Source organism: Tenrec ecaudatus, chromosome 11 (assembly GCF_050624435.1).
Source record: "Tenrec ecaudatus isolate mTenEca1 chromosome 11, mTenEca1.hap1, whole genome shotgun sequence".
In the NCBI taxonomy this organism is placed as follows: Eukaryota; Metazoa; Chordata; class Mammalia; order Afrosoricida; family Tenrecidae; genus Tenrec; species Tenrec ecaudatus.
In genome coordinates, this window is record NC_134540.1 from 46,371,987 (window position 1) to 46,391,762 (window position 19,776).

General features: G+C 40.7%; 1 protein-coding gene, 1 non-coding gene and 1 pseudogene across 2 annotated transcripts in view; all 3 read right to left on the reverse strand.

Annotated features, from left to right (window-relative positions):
- SUGT1 (SGT1 assembly cochaperone of MIS12 kinetochore complex) overlaps positions 1-19,776 on the reverse strand; it is a 58,373-nt gene that overhangs the window by 37,459 nt on the left and 1,138 nt on the right. The window contains exons 3-5 of the mRNA XM_075563007.1: positions 7,337-7,427; positions 6,552-6,621; positions 5,565-5,635 (exon numbers count right to left, since the gene is read on the reverse strand). Of these exons, the coding sequence (XP_075419122.1) occupies positions 5,565-5,635; positions 6,552-6,621; positions 7,337-7,427 (232 nt within the window). The remainder of the gene's footprint in view (positions 1-5,564; positions 5,636-6,551; positions 6,622-7,336; positions 7,428-19,776) is intronic.
- On the reverse strand, positions 1,283-1,474 carry LOC142461971 (small nucleolar RNA SNORA74). The gene has a single exon (XR_012787127.1). It is a non-coding gene; the product is annotated as a small nucleolar RNA SNORA74 (small nucleolar RNA).
- Positions 14,407-14,705, reverse strand: LOC142461697 (dolichyl-diphosphooligosaccharide--protein glycosyltransferase subunit 4-like; annotated as a pseudogene).

A 19,776-nucleotide genomic window follows, 5' to 3' on the forward strand; every position in this document is an offset into this window, starting at 1 on the left:
AATGGCAAAAGTAAAGGCAGCATAAAGACCTCATTAAAGTTAAATATTTTTCTTTATCAAAAGACTATCAAAAATGGTGAAGGTAGACTAGGAAATGAGAGCACATTTACAGGAATCAAATTATCCTATGAAGGTACAATGTCCAAATTATATCTTTAAAACTTCTAAAATTCAGTAACAAAAAGGCAAACAGCTCAAAAAATTCATGAAAGACTGAATAGACAGTTCACTAATGAGTATAAGCAAATGGTCAACAAGCACCTGGAAAGATGCTCCACATAATTAGCCATTACTCAAAACCCACTAGCATCTCATCAATTACAACTCGCGGCAATCCTATAGGAGTGTGTGCAAATGCCCCCAATGGAGTTGGCAAGGTTCTAATCTTTATAGAAGGACACTGCCAATCTCCCTCCCACCAAGACACCACAGAGTTCAAGCCACCACCTTTTCGGTTAGCAACTGCCACCATCCTTTCATTGGACATTAGGGAGAGGAACATCAAAACAAGATACTGTACCTCACCCCCAATGGGATGACAGTGATTTAAAAAACTAGGAAAACAGCAGCATTGGTGAAATGACAGACAGGCTGGGATTCTCATCCACTGCTGGTAGGAATGCAAAATGGTGCAGTCATTATGAAACACAATGTGGGTGGTTCCTTAAAAAGCTTTACACAGAACAACCATATACTGAGCAATCCCATCCTAGGTACACACTGAGGCGAAACAAACCAAGACACAAACCAGCACTGTCCCCCAACGTGCACTGTGTTACTTTTCATGATGGAGAAAATCGGCAATGTCCACCGCAGGTAGGAAAACCTAGTGTACACATGCACACAAAGGGGTGCGCCCGTTAGTCATGAAGACAAGTGAAATTCTGACACATGCCACCACAGGGGTGAAATCTTGAAAACATGTGGAGTAAAATCAGTCAGTCACCACAGGGCATAGAAAGCAAAGCAATTATGTAGAAAACAAAGACCACTACAGGGTAGCAGGAGTGTGAGGGCAGAGTCAAGAGTCTTTCCTTATGGGGGGGGCCTTACAAGCCCGAGTTTATGGCCACGGTGGTGAAATATTTTGGAAAAAGATATAAAGAGTAGTCAAATATATGAAAGAATATAATCATTATCATGGAATTTCACATGTAGAAATTGTTGAGATGGGGTATGTTTTGTTATGTAAAATTTCACGAGTTAAAAAAAAATAAGCTACAGTCAACTTTAGTGGGTACCAGATGCACAGAATCTACATTTTCCCTACCCCTGGTTTTTTTATGTTTGCGTCCAGACTAGGACCCCAGGAGGAGTTGCTCCACTCTCGAAGGTGCAAAATGCTGCCAGAGGTTATGCGACCACAACTCTAAAACAGTGATGGAGCCAGACCTCCCTGGGCAGCGCTTCCTATTCCAAAAGTGTAACACTGTCCCAGGCATTGGGTTAGCCTGGACCGCTGACAACCGCTGGGGGCTACCCCTGTTCTTAAAGGAGCTTCCTTACCAGTGTGCCCTCAGGAGGATGGCATGGAGATCGGGCAAGTGGCAGTGAGGCTGGGCTCCACAAGCCACTCGCTACCTCGGTTTTCTCTCCAATACAGCTACTTCCTCTGTGCCCTCAGTGGCGTGAATGCTAGCATACTTTTTCTACTAACACATTCTACTTCATGGAGTTTTGTGTACCCGCTATCTCCTTGTTACACGGTAGAAGAGATTATAGATGAAGAACTATGTATGTACTGATAGCAATGTAAACATGTACACAAAACTTGACAAGAACAGTGATTATATCTAACCAGTCAATGTGGCTACTACGATATAGGCATGAAGAAAAAGGATTCGAGAACTCGTCCCTGGAGCTCAAGTTTCAGTGACACAGGCCTAGAAGGTGAACAGTAACCATCAAGGAGGCAAGAGGCATGTCAGAACCAAACACACAAGATCAAGAGGGCAGCATTTGCCAAAAATAAAGCCAGAAGGCCAAAAGGGAGAAGAAAGAGGGATGGATAGAAACAGTCAACACAGGAGCAAGTGGGAAGGGTGCTCCTACATCGCGAGGACTGCATGCAATCAACACTACAAGTCAAACTGTGTAGGAATGGAAAAGCAAACACCAATAAAGTCTTTCAAAGAAAAGGAAGATTATTAAAAGCACACTAAATAAAAGCTTACTAATTCAAGCTAACTGCAAGATTCAACTAAAAAATGAAAAGGAATAAATTTTTCTTAAAATTTCCTGATCTAAAAAAAAGTCCTAATTTGTAAAAGGAATTAAACAAAAGTCTGCACACATATGCAGAATTTGTGATGCAGAATATAAGCTATATTTGTTTTAAGAAGCTAGTATATCAAAACTGAAGACATGAGTAACCTATTAAACCATTCAAATTGAACAGTAAATCAAATCCCATTTCCTTACATAGGAATATTTTAAGTTACCAACGTTTGACCCTAATAACTGACGGGCACTCTGGTGGCACCGTGGTTGTGCGTTGGGCTAGGTCAGCAGTTCACAGCCCCAGCCACTCGGAGGGAGAGAGAGACTTTGCGCTCGAACAGTTACACTCTTGGAAACCCACAGGGGCCGTCCAACAGGGTCACTATCAGTTGGAATTGACTTGATGGCACTGAGTTTGAGTTTGGAATCAGAGTAAAAGCCTAACAGTTTAATAAAAATTTCTCCAGGAGCTAAAGATAAAATTGCATTTTAATTAAATATCCTCAATAGCAATTTTACCCAAGATGTAGAAAATGTCTTCTGAATGCCACGTATAAAGTCTGGGAGAAAAGTCAATAGCATGGCATGACAATATTAAAGAACTTTGTTGCGATAAAGCACAACAATAACAACATTCATTGCCTCCCAGTCAATGCTGACTCGTATTGACCCTATAAGACAGGTCAGAACTGCCCCTGGGAGTTTGAGACTCTAACTCACTACAGGAGTATAAAACTCTTTCTCGTGCACACCAGCTGGTGGTTTCAAACTGCTGACCCTGTGGATTGCAGCCCAACTTGAAAGCACACCACCACTAGGGTTCCTTAGATAAAGACTGAACCGAATAATTCATTTCTCCTTAAGGTTTTCAAGTAAGTATCGAGGTGTGAAATAAGCAGACTGAGAATGTGGTAAGACTATGATGCGGTTGGCTAAGTGCGGACGAACATCATTCATACAGCAAGCGTGTGATCACCGAGTCCTACTGCCCAGCTGCAGCAGTCTTCATTTGTAGTTTCCATTTGCAGATCTGGACCATAAGTCTTTTCTTGCATCAATAGGCAGAAGAAGCAAACATTCAAAGCATTAAAGGACAAAAAAAGGAACTAAATATATAATATTTCAGAGCAACTTTCTCAATGCAGCACATCTGACTTTGTGTAACCGAGTTCTTGTGGTAGGCCCGCCCTGTGGGATGTACATTAACATTGCTGTCCCCTATTCACCAGACGTCAAGAGATAACCCTCTACCGCGTCTTGATCATCAATCCTCTTTCCAGACACTGTCAAATGTCCCCGGGGAAGAGGAATCATCCCGAGTGAAGAAACGCTGTTGTAGAAATAACACTCTACCACAGGATAAAGATAGTGATAGGATGCACGTCAGATCATCTGGCCCATAATTTTCTGAGATTCACAAACTATGAATGTTATTATCTTGCACAGATTTCTGAAGTCTTGGCTTTCACAATTATTTCAACACATGTGCCTAGATATCCACACCACTATAATTAACACATATTCTTCTCAAAAAGATAATATTAAAAACTAGTATTACTCTCAAAACTCCATGTTTCTCTCTATCACTTTACCCAAATTTACAATTCACTTCTCCATGAGAGACTGGTATAAGATTTTCCATCTCAGCATCTGATAAGTTAAAATGAACAGAATTCAGAATAAGAGAACAACTTAAATGCTTATGTTTTCATTAAAAAAAATAAAACCAGACTAAGCAGAGGGAACACACTGAATATTTGAAATGTTTATGGTTTATAAATCACTTCTGATTTATAAAGACAAGACACCGCAGAGTTCAAGCCACCTGATTTAATGCTTCTATGTAATTTAAATGCTGAAGGACGACCAATTCAATCAATTTTAAGTGAATTCAAAATTCTGCAAAATTAAACAGGAAATGTCATGAGGCAGCAAAAAAAGGTGCTGGGTTTCTGCAACTAACATTACACGAATACACTAACAAAATTCACTACAGCATTTAAGATCTCCTGTGCATAGGTAAACAAAAAGTGCTACACAAACACAAGATTATTAATGAATAGGACAAATGAGGTCTTGAAACATGATTCAGGCCAGATGGAGCTTGGAAACATTATCCTGAGTGAAATTATCTCAATCACAAAAGGACAAATATTGCATGACCTCACTTAGAAAATCAAGTTTATTACCAGTTACCAGAGGCGTGAGGAGATGGGAAAAAGAGTTCACTGTGATGAAAAAAATCACACAGCCTAAGTGTACAGTTATTATAAATGCCATCAGTAAGCTGTAAACCTGCAAAAGCCTGACGTGACAGCGGTTGTGTGACAGATCCCACAATGCTGTGAAAAGAAAAGTAACAGCAGCTGCAGAGGCCGCTGTGTATAAGCAAACATAGAACTTTATTTCTTGGTTTGAAGGTTTAGGGTCACGGTTTCATGGTTTTATACCATATTTAGTGGTTCTTCGATGCCTCCTAGTTTGTTGCAGAGTACCTGAGGCCTGAACTCCTGGCAAGGGCCATCCAAGGCACACAGTGTGTACTCACCTGGCACACAAGCAGGAGAGCCAAGACTAGGGGGAGGGCATAGAATGTGTAGCCAATTGCCGCATGAATACTTGCCTCCTTTGCCAGGAGACCAAAAGAACTGGATGGTACACCAGCTGCTACTACCTCACAGTTTGATCACATTCCACAGATTATCCTGACCAAAAGAAGGAAATGCGAGACAGAATTTCAAATTCTCATGGACTCTAAAGTCTTTGGAGTCATGACGGGTAGATGAAGGGTGGATAAGCTCTGAAACAATTGCCCTGGAGTAGCCTTCAAGCCTTACACCAAAAATATTCCACAACCGAACAATAGTTTAGCTTAACTTGTTAAAAAAAAGAAAGGAAGAAAGAAAAAGCAGCAGCCTGCTTTGAGCATTATGCTCTCAGAATCAAATAAGGAGCTCTGGTGGCAGAGCGGGTTACACATCGAGTTGCTAACCATGAGGTTAGCACTTCAAACCCACTAACTGAGAAAGATGAAGTTGTCTACTCCTGACAGATCCCACGTTTCAGAATCCCAAAGAGGCAGTTCTACTCTGTCCTATAAAGTTGCGAAGAGTCTTGAGTCCACTATATAGCAGTGAGTTTGAGTTTGAGATGAGATGGAACTGATAACATCAACTCAAGAGATTAGCTAAGAGCCTGAGGAGGCAGTAAGCTTGTGTTACGGAAGTCGAACAGGTAATCACTGTCACTAAGCTGTACCTGTAGAAACTGTTGAGTCGCTCCGTCTGCTGTGTATATCCTCAACAACAAAATAAAAAGGGAAAAAGTATAATTCTGATACTTACTATCTAATTTCAGACCTTCTGTGAAGGACTCGATAGCAGCAGCATAATTTTTTTCATGGTAGTCACAGATCCTGGCATGAGATATTAAAAACAAATATCAAACATACATAAGATCATGGAAACTAGCATTCTTTCTAAAACAACAACAAAAATCCTAATAGTCTCTACTGTTATGAGAATTTGTCTTTCAAAGTATATGCTAACAAACCAAAAAATTGTCTAAAATACAGTGCTGTATATCTAGTACTATTTTCCATTAGAATTCTATGGAACTCATGTCAGAAGGAATTTCTTGACTATGATTGTATATATTTATTTATTCCAAATACTTAAAATTAAGGAAGTTTCTTAAGGAATAATGTCACACTATCAAGACATCAACTGGCCTATGAAGTATACTTACAGGGTATTCTATCATTAAATATAGCTTATCTAGTTTGGAAGCAGCCCTGGTGGCACAGTAGGTTAAGATTTGGGTTGCTATCTGCAAGACCGGCGGTTCAAAATCCCACTCCATGGGAGGAAAAAGCTATCTGTTCCTATGGAGATTTACATCCTTGGACATGCTATGGAACCTCAGACACCCTACAGAGCATTTCTACACTGTCCTATGAGTGGCTATGAATCCAAGTAATACATTTGTTTTTGCTTTTTATTCATTTTGGTTAAAGAATATTCTCTAATCAAATGCCTTAAATACCAAATGATAGACAAAAAAGGGAACTTAAAATCCATCAGTTTTACCTCTACCTTGAAATTACTCCATCATTTTAAAACACTAACAGGCCACCTATCACATATTGTTGTTACTAGACAATATTTAAAATATCCGAACTATTAAAAGTATCAATATAGAATTTTATTATTTATACAAGGTTTATAATGAGTTTACTCAACAACTTAAGTGCCTACTTTTTTTTTGTTTTGTTTTTTTTAGTGCCTTCTTTCTATAACCCAGGCCCAACAAGAAAAGTGGCTACTGCATACCCTTTCCTCAGCATAGCAGTAGAATTATTTGGATTAAGTGTGAGAGATTTCTTTGCATCAGCAACAGCATCTGTGTGAAGAAGGAAAGGAGTATCTTTATATCATTTACTTACATACACTACCAAATATTGTGTCAAAATTTGAATCATTCTTAGATTTCTGAGTTTTCAAAAAGGTGGAGAGGTCAACTGGTTTTAAATTAGGAAAACCCAAGACATAATCCAAATAAATATTGCCATCAAAAGTTACAATTCTTCCTCTTAATTAGTATGTAACTTCCTTGTAAGTACTCTTCTGTCAATGACCAAAACTCCACTCACAAAGTACATTTCATTTCTACATTAACACCATTAATATCATTTGATTGAAGGAGTTTAACTTCTCCCTGGCAAGCTTCCTTATTCAGAGTCATTTTTTAAAGTTACATAAAGAATACAGAAACAAACAAAAGAATATAGAAACAGTCTATATAAAAAACAAGTAAGAGCTTTCCACTTAAATATTCTTTAACACAGTGAGTGTTAGATGCATTGCTCTTCTTTATTAGCACACCCCATCACCACGAATAACCTCTGGATAAAGTTTCCACCTGCTAAAGGAAGAATAGTCAAAATTTAAATGGTGTTGCTCAACAATGTTTTGATCACATTTCAGGTACTTCACCTTGAAATGAAAGACTATGTTAAAAATCTTCCAAGATAATATGTATTTCAATGAGTTATTTTCGTGGACAAAACTTATAATTAACTCAAAAGGAGACAATATACTTTTATAAGGAAAGTTACCATAGTAATTCCCGAGAAGAATGTGACAATAGGCTCTTTGACAATAATACTGTGCATCATCTGGTTTCTGTTCCAAAGCCTTAGTCAGCTCCTACAAATAAAAATGTGGTGTCAGTAAATATATTTCCTAAAAGCTATCAAATTCTAATTAAATGTTTCTTAATCATATAAACGTATCATAAGCTATTTAGAGGAAAGATAGAAGGGAAACAAGTTTGGAAGCTGTTCCTTATAAGAAAATCATTCTCCCTTTACCCCGCCACCGCTTCCCCAAACACCCCATAATCTAATGCAATTTCTATATAAAGCACTTAGTTCTTAGCCTATAGTAAGAATCCATTAAACAGCAATTATTATCACTAATTCTAATATAATATACAGTTATTATATATTGACCATTACAGATTTCTCCCATTTAATTTGGAAAAGACTCAAAGATCATACAGACTCTGATGCCTAGAAAAATGTGAAGGTGTCCATTTGAAAGAAAACAAATAAACCTGAAGTCTGGAGCACAGGGAAGTTAAAAGTTATCAATACACACACATTCAAGCTCACCGGACACTCTGTCCTCAGCCAATGGTAGACAAGCATAAGAGAATACCGCATTCTGTTTAGCGCCTAGAAACCGTGTAATATCTTACAGGTGATGGCAATGTTCAGATGACATTGGGTTGACCCCAACACATGGCAACTTGGCATACAAGATCGAGCAAGCATTGTGATTTATACAGGGTTTTCACTGGCGGATTTTTGGAAGCAGATCACCAGGCCTTTCTCTCTAGTCTCAATCTATAAACTCTGCTTAAAATTCAATCAGCATCATAGAAACACATAAACGTACAGTGAGAGACATTATGTAGATTGCAGATGTGCCTGAACCTAGGTCTCCCACATGAAAAAGCAGTATATTTGAGAATGCTATCACTGACTCACCATTAATTTACCTGTGAGATAGAGGGCAGTTGGGAGATCAAACTTCCACTAGCCTAGTGGAGCTGGAACAGGGATGGCACAAGAAGAGAGCATAGGGTGATGATACCAAGAAGCAAGTTTGGGCAAGCCTATAGTAGGCTACTGCCCACCCCCTGCCCCCCAGGGATTTTGGAGCTTTCTTAGAGTATAATTCTTTCAACAGCCACCTATGTGTGCTGGACTTTTCTTTAACCAACAGTGTGATTCTCAGAAGCAATGTATACTGTGCTTTATATATAAATTCAAAATATATTTACAATACAAACAACGTGAGCCCAATCACCCCAATGCAAGCAGTAATATAAATCAGATCTTGTTATTGTGTCTTTGCTCAAAACTCTCCAAATGCTTACCCTTTCCCTCAAAGCAAAAAGTCCAAGTCCTCCCAGTGACCTACTACGCTCCCCTCACCTGACCCCTTGCTGTCTCTGGGATCGCATCTCTTAATTTTTCCCTTGTTTTCTACTCTGGCCACCAGTCTCTTTGCTGTTCTTCAAACACCACAGGACTCTGGATCAGCTGGTTCCAGTGACTAGACAGTTCCTGTCCTAGATGTGTACTAACTTCATTCTTCCACTTCCCAGTTAGTGACAAGATGGTGCCAGAGACAGGATTCAAACCCTATCTGCTTTAACCACCAAACAACACTGACACCTTCTAATTACATTAATTTACTGGTTTCACTCACACAACCATGTTATTTGCAAATATATATGGTTTTCTATTACTTTATAGAATTCTGAAGTAAAAAAATCTTACCACAAACTCTTATCTAAATATAGATAACCTCTTACCTGTCTACTTAAATATAGCCTCAAACCAAACTTCTATGCATTCACTCCTCTGTAAGAAACCAGGCATACTATGTGTCAATAAGGATTCTCTGGGTTAATGTGGTTATCTAAATCACGAATTCAAAAAGTATATCTAAATACATGTATGTAGTATAAACACACCAGCCATAGAAGGTACAAAAATAAATAAAACAGTATTTTTTTCAGTAAGAGCTTTGGAATTTCAAATAATCAATTTGCAAAGAAACTTGTAAGACCCAATTCAATTGTTGGTTTCAGAAGAGACAGTTACCGCGCTACCGTGAAGTAAACTAAGCATTATCAAAACCTGGAATAGCTCAAACAATGCTGCAAGAGAAGAACAAAGCAGGAGGACTCCCAGTTCTTGATGGTACAACACAGATAGCTATAGTAATCAAGCCAGCTCGAGAGTGGTATAGCAATATACACATAGATCAATGTAACAGAATTTAGTCTAGACATCAACCTACACTGGTTTGTTTCCATTTGATGGAAAAGGTCTCGTCAATAAATGATGCTGGAAAAATTAGATTTCCACAAGTATAAAAATGAAATAGGGGGGCCTGAGGGCTCGGCCCCCATACCAGCTACGTGGACAACTGCCCACACCCCAGAAGAATGTACTTGAGAAGAAGGCACTAAAGCTGTAACTGGGGGAGAGGGGCATGTCTGATCAGAGCAAATGGGAGCAAATGAAGGGGGAGGAAGAGAGAGTGGAGCACATCCTGGCCCATCAGGCCTGGAGGACGATCTCCCTGCACTGAACAGCCAATGGACACAGTGGACAATAAGGTTGATCCCACTATGAGCCACGCCGGCCATCCCTTGATGGGCCAGGGCCCTAAGGGGGACAACACTGGAGACTCAGTGTCGGGACTGGCCCAGACTGACTCTGTGACACCGAGGCAAACCACTAAAAGCGTGCAGCAGAGCAACCATGGGAGCAGAGCAGGGAGCCCCGGAGGGAGTACAAAGGACAGACTCTGAGGCCAAAGCATGGCACCACATTAGACCTGACTGAAGGACACGCCTAGAGATCAAAAATCAGACCTTGATCTATTTACAAGTTTTTCTTTCTTTTAAAATTTTTTCCTTTTAATTAATTTATTCTTCTATGGGTAATTGGTTTCCTTTTTTGTTGTCATCACTGTGTTCTCACTCATCACCTATCTTGCTATGACTTGATTTGGGGTGCATATTATTATCTCTACAGATATATCTAGATAAGATAGAATTGATGAATAATCTGGAGGAGAAAACAATGGGACCAATGGTTCCGGGAGGACACATGAGTGGGAAGAGAGGGTAAGGAGGTGGCGTTGACCAACCCAGGGACAGGGGAGCAATAAGTGATCCAAAATCAGCAGCAAGGAGAATGTAAGCGGCCTGGTAGGGATTCAGCAAGGGCAAGGTAACCGAGAGAAATTACTGAAACCCAAATGAAGGCTGAGCATGATAGTGGGACAAGAGGAAAGTAAAGGAAATAGAGGAAAGAATTAGGTGACAAAGGGTATAGAGGGCTAAAGACTGGAATGTACATATGTAAGTATATTTATATAAGAGTATAGGAAAACAGATCTATGTGCATATGTTTATAGGTTTAGTACTAAGGCAGCAGATGGACATTGGGCCTCCACTCAAGCACTTACTCAATGTAAGAACACGTTGTTCTATTAAATTGGCATTCCAGGATGCACACCTTCCTGACACGATTGCTGAAGAAAAATGTGTGCATAAGCAAATGTGGTGAAGAAAGCTGACCGTGCCTGGCTATCAAAAGATATAGCGTCTGGGGTCTTAAAGGCTTAAAGATAAACAAGCGGCCATAGAGCTGAGAAGCGTCAAAGGCCACATGGAAGAAGCACACCAGCCTGTCTGACCACAAGGTGTAGAAGGGACCAGTTATCAGGCATCAAAGAACAAAATTCTTATCGGTGGGTGCCCATCTTCCTCATATGATCAACAAAGACAATTGTGTGCATAAACAAGTGTGGTGAAGAAAGCTGATGGTGCCCAGCTATCAAAAGATATAGCGTCTGGGGTCTTGGAGGCTCAAAGATAAACAAGTGGCCATCTAGTTCAGAAGCAATAAAGCCCACATGGAAGAAGCACATCAGACTGTGACCACGAGCTGTCAAAGGGATCAGGTATCAAGCATCAAGAAACAAAAAATCATATCATTGTAAATGTGGGTGAGTGGAGAGGGGAGACTCAAAGCCCATCGGTAGCCAACCGGACACCCCCTTACTGAAGAGTTGTGGGGAGAAGATGAGCCAGTCAGGGTGCAGGGTAGCGATGATGAAACATATAACTTTCCTCTAGTTCTTAAATGCTTCTCTCCCCTCGCCCTCCCTCCTCTCCCCCCCACTATCATGATCCCAATTCTACCTTACAAGGCTGGCTAGACTAGAGGATGTTCACCGATACAGATAGCAACTGGAAACCCAGGGAATGTAGGACAGATGATCCCTTCAGGACCAGTGGTGAGAGTGGTGATGCCTGGAGGGTGGAGGGAATGTGGGGTAGAAAGGGGGAACTGATTACTAGAATCTAAGCATAGCCTCCTCCCTGGGGGATGGACAACAGAGAAGAGGGTGTAGGGATATGTCAGAGTGTGTAACATATGACAAAATAATAATTTATGAATGATGAAGGGTTCATGAGGTAGGGGGGAGTGGGGAGGGAAGGGGAAAATGAGCAGCCGATATTAAGGGCTCAAGTGGAAGGCAAATGTTTTGAAAATGATGGCAACAAATGTACATATGCGCTTGACACAATGGATGTATGTATGGATTGTGATAAGAATTGTACAAGTCCCCAATACAATGATTTTTTAAAAATGAAATAGGATCTTTATCTCACTAATCAAAATCAAAAGCTCAAACCCATAGCCCTAGGGTTAATCTTAACTCACAGCAACGCTACAGGACAGTGTAGAACTAAAACTAACCCTTTAAGGCACAGGGTTGAATGGTTACCTAGTATCACTAACAACACTAACAGCAAAGGACAAAATAAGTAAATGGGACCACAGAAAGTAAAAACTTTTGTCCTCATATGCACCACAACATTCTGGGATATATTGCAGCAGAGGTAAATAAACATGTACAAATATCCTAGGTCAAATATTACCCATTCATAAGTACACCCTCACTCTCCTGCCCATACCTGCTTTGCCTGCATGTGCATCTGAGCCTCCATTTGTAGACATCACTACCACTGCCAAATTGCATATAGCAGTATTTGCTTCTATTGCTTTTAGCTCCTACAAACTTTCTGATGTCTTGCCCTGCTTACATCATTTTTTTTAACCAGCTTATATTATTGTATGTTCCCTTTGCCTTCAACTAAATTAACACATTTATCTATTGTCTAGCCCAGGAACCCTGTAACATGTTACATGTTAGGCTGCAATCCACAAGGTCAACAGTTCAAAACCACAAGCTGCTCCAAAAGAGAAAGATGAGGCTTTCTACTCCCGGAAAGAGTTACAGTCTTGGGAACCCACAGGGGCAGTTCTACCTTGTCCTACAGGGTTGCTATGAGCTGGAACCAAGTGAATGGCAGTTTGCTTTTATAATTGTCTAGCCCACTGTTTCCCCAAGTGAGAGATACCAGCCCCTGGTGGGTGCTGGAATGACGGGGGTGACAGTGGAGGGGTCTTGCAAAAGCAGATACCTAGACTTTATCCTGAATTATGGGGTATAGAACAAAAGCTTTTAATTGCTGGGGGGGGTGCTTAAGTATTTTTTCTAAAAATGATGGAGACGACCAAATAAATCTGAGGACTTATGTTCTAGCCTATGACTTTAACCAAACCAAACAGCTTGAGGGAATGAGGTACTGGGCCTAGAGCATGCGGATCATAGTTTAGGGAGGGCAGGGAGGAAGGGCATCAAAGTCAAATAGTGAAGCATAGTTCCACAAAAACAATGTTCTACATTCTACTTTGATGAACACTGACAAGGGTCTTACAGGCGAAGATGCAAACCTTAGTCTTCTCATCAAGCAAGGAAGAAAATGACAGAAATCAAAAGACACCTATTTTTAGTCGAGTGAGCTAATGGACCACACAACTATCAGCCTCCACAGCCCTGAAATCAGAAGAGCCAGACGTTGTCTGGCTATCAGTGCCAACTACTGTGAAAAGGATCACATTAGACGGTCCTGGACAGAGGGGGGAAGTGGAACCAGACCCAGAATCATAGAAAAGACTGAGCTATTACAGAAAAATGAAGCAGGGCCCTTACCTCACTCCAGCCACACGAACAAACTCAAGATGGATTAAAGACTGAATATATGCCCTAAAACTATAAAGATCATCGATGAAATAATAAGGACAAATGTAAGGACTCGAATACAGGGCATAAACACAACATCAAACATAAAGAAAAATACATCCACAGCAGAAGACAAAAGAGATGGCTGGGCCTACTAAAAATAAGATTCGTATGTGCATCAAAAAACTTCATCAAGCGTGAAAAGAGACCACAAACTGGGAGAAACTTTTTTGCAATGATATTTCAGACAAGGGACTATTTTCTTTTCTTTTTGGGGGACTAATTTCTAAAATCTACAGAAAACTGCAACACCCGAACAAGACGAATAATTCAATTAAAAAATGGACAGAGGATATAAACAGACAGTTCACCAATGACAACATCCAGGCTGCCAATAAACATGGAAAAAATGCTTGTAACCACTAGCCATTCGAGAAATGCAAATCAAAACAATGATGAAATACCACCACACACCTGCACTGATAGTAAAGTTTTCAAAAAATTGGGGGGGAAACACCCAAAAACAAAAATCCAGAATAACATCTGCTGGAGAGAGTATCGAGAAAGTAGAACCTTCATAAACTGCTGATGGGGCTGCAAAAGTGGGCAGTGGTCTGTGTTTCCTCAAACAACGGGGAATAAAAATACCCTATGCTGCAGGAATCCCACTTACCATTCTTCCAAAGAAATAGGAGCCATAACATACACAGTCATGTCCACCGCAGTACTATTCACAACACAAGCAGGAAGAACGACCTACATGCCCCTCGGTGGAAAAATGGATAAACCAACCTCACGACATACACAAGATGAATACGACGCATCCTCAGAGAATAATGAATCCCCTCTGGCCATAGGGCAGGGATGTGAATTACCTTAGTGTCATGCAGAGAACAGTGGTTTGGATTTTTTTTTATCACAAAAAATATAGATATCTATATTTCTATATTGGGGGGCTACAAAAGCCAGCAGCCCCTATAGTGGGCCCTATTCCGTGGCAGCTTCTTGTTCCACAGGGTTAAGGAAGACTTTGAGGAGATAAAAGTTGTTTGGAAAGCTCCAGGCATAGTTGCTTTGTATGTTGTGATGGGTAGAAGGGATGAAGTGAAGGGTGAGGGCGGGCCTCACACCCTCCATCTTGCCTCAGACTAGGTCCTGGAACCCTGGGGCTGAGAAAGCGCCCCTCTCAGTCCTGCTTCTTGGGATTGTTGACGGCCACGTAGTGATAGAGAACGACAAGCAAGAAGGCGACACGCCCAGCATGTTGGCGAAGACGGCGAGCTGCATGTCCGTGCTCATCCTGACCAGCCCGGCTTGGCTCCGACGCTCTCAGCGCACAACTTGGCGGTCCGCGACATGGTGTGGATTTGTGTCTCTTCCGTATATGAAACCCAGCTGGGTAAAGCTACAGACACTTGACTGCATTAATGGTTTCTTGGGGGAGGGGAGGGAATAAAGAAGTAAACGCGATAAAATTGTGGAGATGATAGACCAATTCTTGTTAACAAGACTGAACTACTGAATTGTATGATGTGAATTATATGGCAATAAAACTTAATAAACAAAAAGCTTCAGGAAGAAAAAAAGGAAAGACAACCTATTAGGAGGTTTGATATTTAAATTGTTATATACTGAAGTGATCTGAAATGTAAAATCCCACCTAGTTCACAAAAAGTTAACACACCCACATACACAAAAGGCTAAAAAAGTGAAATCCTTTTAAAAAAGTTTAAGTTTTTGTTCATCAAAAGATTTAGCAAAAAGAGAAAAGAGCTATCTCCAGACACCATATGAGCTAGCAAAAATCTAATAGTCACAATATACATAAAACCTTTTATGTATGCATAAAAGGTAACTTAACAAAATGACAAATATTCAATCATAAAATGGGCAAATAACTTGAATAGACATTTCACCAAAGACATGAAAAGATGCTCATTAGAGAGATGCAACCATTAGAGAGATGCAAATCAAAACCACAATGAGGTATATCATTTCACACCCAAGAAATGGCCAAGAGGGGAAAAAATACACATACACAAAAGTAACAAATGTTGGTGAGAGAGAGCGTGGGGAAAGTGGAACCCTTAGCCACTGCTGTTAGAAATGCCAAATGGTCAGCTGTTGTGGAAAACAGTGTGGGGTCCTCAAAATCTAAAAATAGAGCCACCATATGAGCCAGCAAGGCCACTTCTGGCAATACAGCCAAAAGATCTGAGAGGGCAGACGGAGACCTACACACCAGTGTTCACTGCAGCACTACTCGCAACAGCCAAATGGGAAAGACAGCTCGTCAGCAGATGAATGGATACTGTGAGACACACATACGACTACTAGGGGCCAGCAGAAGAAATGGAGTCTTGATGTGTGCTACAGAATGAATGCAGCTTGCAGATACTATGCTGAGTGACCTAAGCCAAGATAAAAAGAACCAAGTTTATTAGTGGCTCCAGGGGCAGGGCACAGTGGCTACAACAAAGCACTCCAACAAATTGTGAGGACGGCGCAAGACCTGGCATGTTTCATTCTGTTGTACAGGGGGCTCAGTCGCACACAGGGCCACTGAGTCAGAGCTAACTAGATGGCACTTAACAAGGGCTGTGATAGCAGTGACAGAAGACTCACACTGGATCCGGCAGTGTGGGCACAGCTGGCTGCTGTAACTGCTGTTAAGTTGTACACATACGAAAAGATGAGTTGGCACAGTGGGACAATATATTGACTACAATGCTCTGAACAAAAGAGATGAGTAAGTGCTTAGTAGCATTAAGGCTTTAAAAAAAAACTAGATTAACCCCTGAACTGTTTTCATTTTTATAACCTTGAACTAAAATTATCCCTTGAAGTTCACCCTAAAATCTAATAATCATTTGGTTTAAGTAGGAAAAAAGCTGGCCTTAACACCCTGTTCTTTTAAGGATTACCCATGTGGGCTCAAACTTGACAATAGCCTCTTGACAGAGAGGAGGAGGGGCAGTGAGTTAGGGAGAAAAACTCAAAAAGAGGGTGAAACTGACTGCTCAACTCAAAGAACATCACCAGTGTCTCTCAGTTACCTATGAAAACACTGTTCCGTTTGCAGTGTGCACCCTCAGCAACAAAGTAACATGGAAACGTAAAAAGGTTTTTGTTTTGTTTTTTAAGGTAAAAAGTTTTTTTAATCATTTTATTGGGGGCTCTTCCAACTCTTATCACAAACCAGACATACATTGTGATCAAGCACATTTGTACATTTGTTGCCTTCTATTCTCAAAACATTTTCTTTCTACTTGAACCCTCAGTATCAGCTCATTTTCCCCCTTCCTCCCCCATCCTTTCTTCCTTATGAACCCTTGATAATTAAAAAATTATTATTTTTTTAATGACTTAAACTGTCCAATGTCTCCCTTCACCCACTTTTCTGTTGTCCATCCCCTTGGGAAAGGGTTAGGTGGATCATTGTGAATGGTTTCCCCTTTCGACCCCACCTTCCCTTTACCCTCCTGGTATCGCTACTCTTATTGGTCCTGAGGGGTTTATCTGTCCTGGATTCTTTGTGTTTCCTGGTCTGGCCAGATTTGTTAAGGAAGAATTGGGATCATGATAGTGGAAAGAGGAAGCATTAAAGAACTAGAGGAAAGTTGTATGCTTCATCAGTGCTATACTGCATCCTGACTGGCTCGTCTCCTCCCCGTGATCCTTTTGCAAGAGGATGTCCAATTGCCTACAGATGGGCTTTGGGTCTCCGCTCCGCACTCCCCCTCATTCACAACGATAAGATTTTTTTGTTCTTTGATGCCTGATACCTGATCCTATCAACACCTTATGATCACACAGGCTGGTGTGCTTCTTCCATGTGGGCTTTGTTGCTTCACAGCTAGATGGCCACTTGCTTATCTTCAAGCCTTTAAGACCCCAGACGCTGTATCTTTTGATAGCCAGGCACCATCAGCTTTCTTCACATTTGCTTATGCACCCACTTTGTCTTCAGCAACTGTGGCAAAACATCTAAAGAGGTCTATCAAAAAAGGCAAGAACCAAATTTCAATGCCACAATGGAATCATCGTGGCAAAAGGCTATTAGTTGAAGCAGAACTAGACCAAACATAAGGAACCCTGGTGAGATAGTAGTTACGCTTTGGGTTAACCAGGTCAACAATTCAAAACCACCAGCTGCTCTGAGGGAGAAAGATGGGGCTTTCTACTCCCTGCAAATCATTAGCCTCAGCAACTCCGAACTGGGACCGTTCTATCCTGTCCTCAGAAGGTCACTACTATTAGTTGGCATCAACTCGATGGCAGGGTTTTGTTGTTGTTTTAAATACCAAACAAAAGGATGTCCTGGGAAAAACAAATGGTTAATTCCTCAACTACTATTCTACAGGTGTGAGTTCAATCACCCAGAGACATCTTGAAAGAATGGCCTAGCAATCTACTTTAAATATATCAGCTATTAAAAGAACACAGTTCAACTCTGAAACTCATAGGAAATTGCCTTGAGTTGAACTAGTTTCTGGTGGTGGTGGGGTTTTTTTTGGTATACCAAACTTATTATATCTATGTTTTAAGATATATACAGGATGATTCTAAAAGCACAGGGACATTTTCATTATCTTTTCGTTCCACTTTTCCACAGTCACGGCCAAGGAAGCAAGAAAGAATCAGGCTGGAATTTTCACAATTTAGGTAATTCATCATGGTAACTGGAACAAGAAAAATTATGGATCTGGGCCTTGAAATGGGATGTTTGGGAGAGGCAAGTGAGTCTTTTGAGGAGCCTGATGTGTGAGACTGAACTACTGACAAGGCTGCAGAGAGTCACACACACTCAAAGCAGCATGGTGCCACCATCCCTGAAGCACTCACTTGGAAACAAGCTAACGAATCCTTACCTAACTGAACCGACCCGTACCTACAACAAATTCTTCCTCCCAATCACCTTGTAGTTGCCGCGCATGACCTTTATGGGTTTTGGGTGTTTTTTTTTTCATGGAGTTTTTAAATCACGGAACAGGCTCCAAGCACTAAAGTTAGACGAAAGATAAATCTTCCGCATCTGTTCCAAGGACTGATAAATTCTTAAGCCACAGCTAAGAACTGATCTCGCTAGTAACCCAGGAAAGGCCTGGCCTATAATGCAATGAAAATCAACTATTGTTTAACACAATTAGGGTATAGCTTAGATAAAGTTGAGTATAAAATGGAGTATTTATACAAAGAACACCTGTCGGATAATTCTGTTCACATCGGTGTAAGAACAAGCAAAACTAACAGATGCTGGGTGTCAGAAGAAGGTATACCTGGTGGGTAAGGCACTTTACTGGCTGGTAAGGAAGCCTCCAAATAGGGATTTCTTATCACTTGCAAAAATACACCAAGCTGCATGAGACTCGTGCGGGACAAAGATGAGGCTTTCTACCCTGTAAAAAGTCACATTCTCAGAAACCAACAGCATCAGTTCTACCGTGTCCTATAGGATTGCTGTGAATCCGAATCAACTTGATCGCAGGAAGTTTTGTTTCTGTGTTTGTGCACTTCACTGCTCAATGATGTTTTTAAAGTAAGGCAAGATGACTCACCTGGCGCAGCAGAGGAAAAAGGAGATTCTGGAATGGAATGATATGGAATATGTGGCTAATTGCCTCCATGAACAACTGCCTCCTTTACCATGAGACCAGAAGTGGAAGGTGCACAACTACATTACTCAAAACATTTTGATCCAAGAGTCTACAGAAGAATCTTGTTCAAAAGGAAGGAGAGGGGGTATGTAAATCACAATTTCAAATTCATGTGTGCCAGACTTTCAGAAGGCGTGGAGGCTGGATGAATCCTTGAAACGACTGCCCTTACATCACCTTTAAAACTTAAGGTCCCTAACAACAAATTTAAACTCAAGCAAGTCTTTACATGGAAATTCCAAAAAATCCTGGACCTGAAGTTCAAGCTAGAGCTCTAGCTCCCCTGGATTCCACTGCATGCTCATCTTCCCATTCTTTGTTCAGACTACTCTTGTCAATGGACCTTGCAACTGATCCTTACCTTGGCCAACTTCACTCCCATCCCAGAATCTTTCCACTGGCTTTCCTTTCTACCTGGGTACGAGGCACTAAATTTCTTTTAGAAGTCACAGCAAAGAGGCTCTTGCCAAAGTTTCCTTTTTGTTTATTTCATTCTTGCTCTTTTCTATCTTTCCAGCTTGTCTTCATTGCATACAAACACAGCTGTTCTGTAAGCGAAGCTGTACTTTACATGTAGTAACCACCCAAATTAATTTGATATATAAAAACAAGAGTGGCACGGTATTATGGATTGAACTGAATCTTCCTCAAAGTATGTGTTGGAGTCCTGACCCCTATACCTTTGGGTGTAATCCTATGTGAACATACAATTT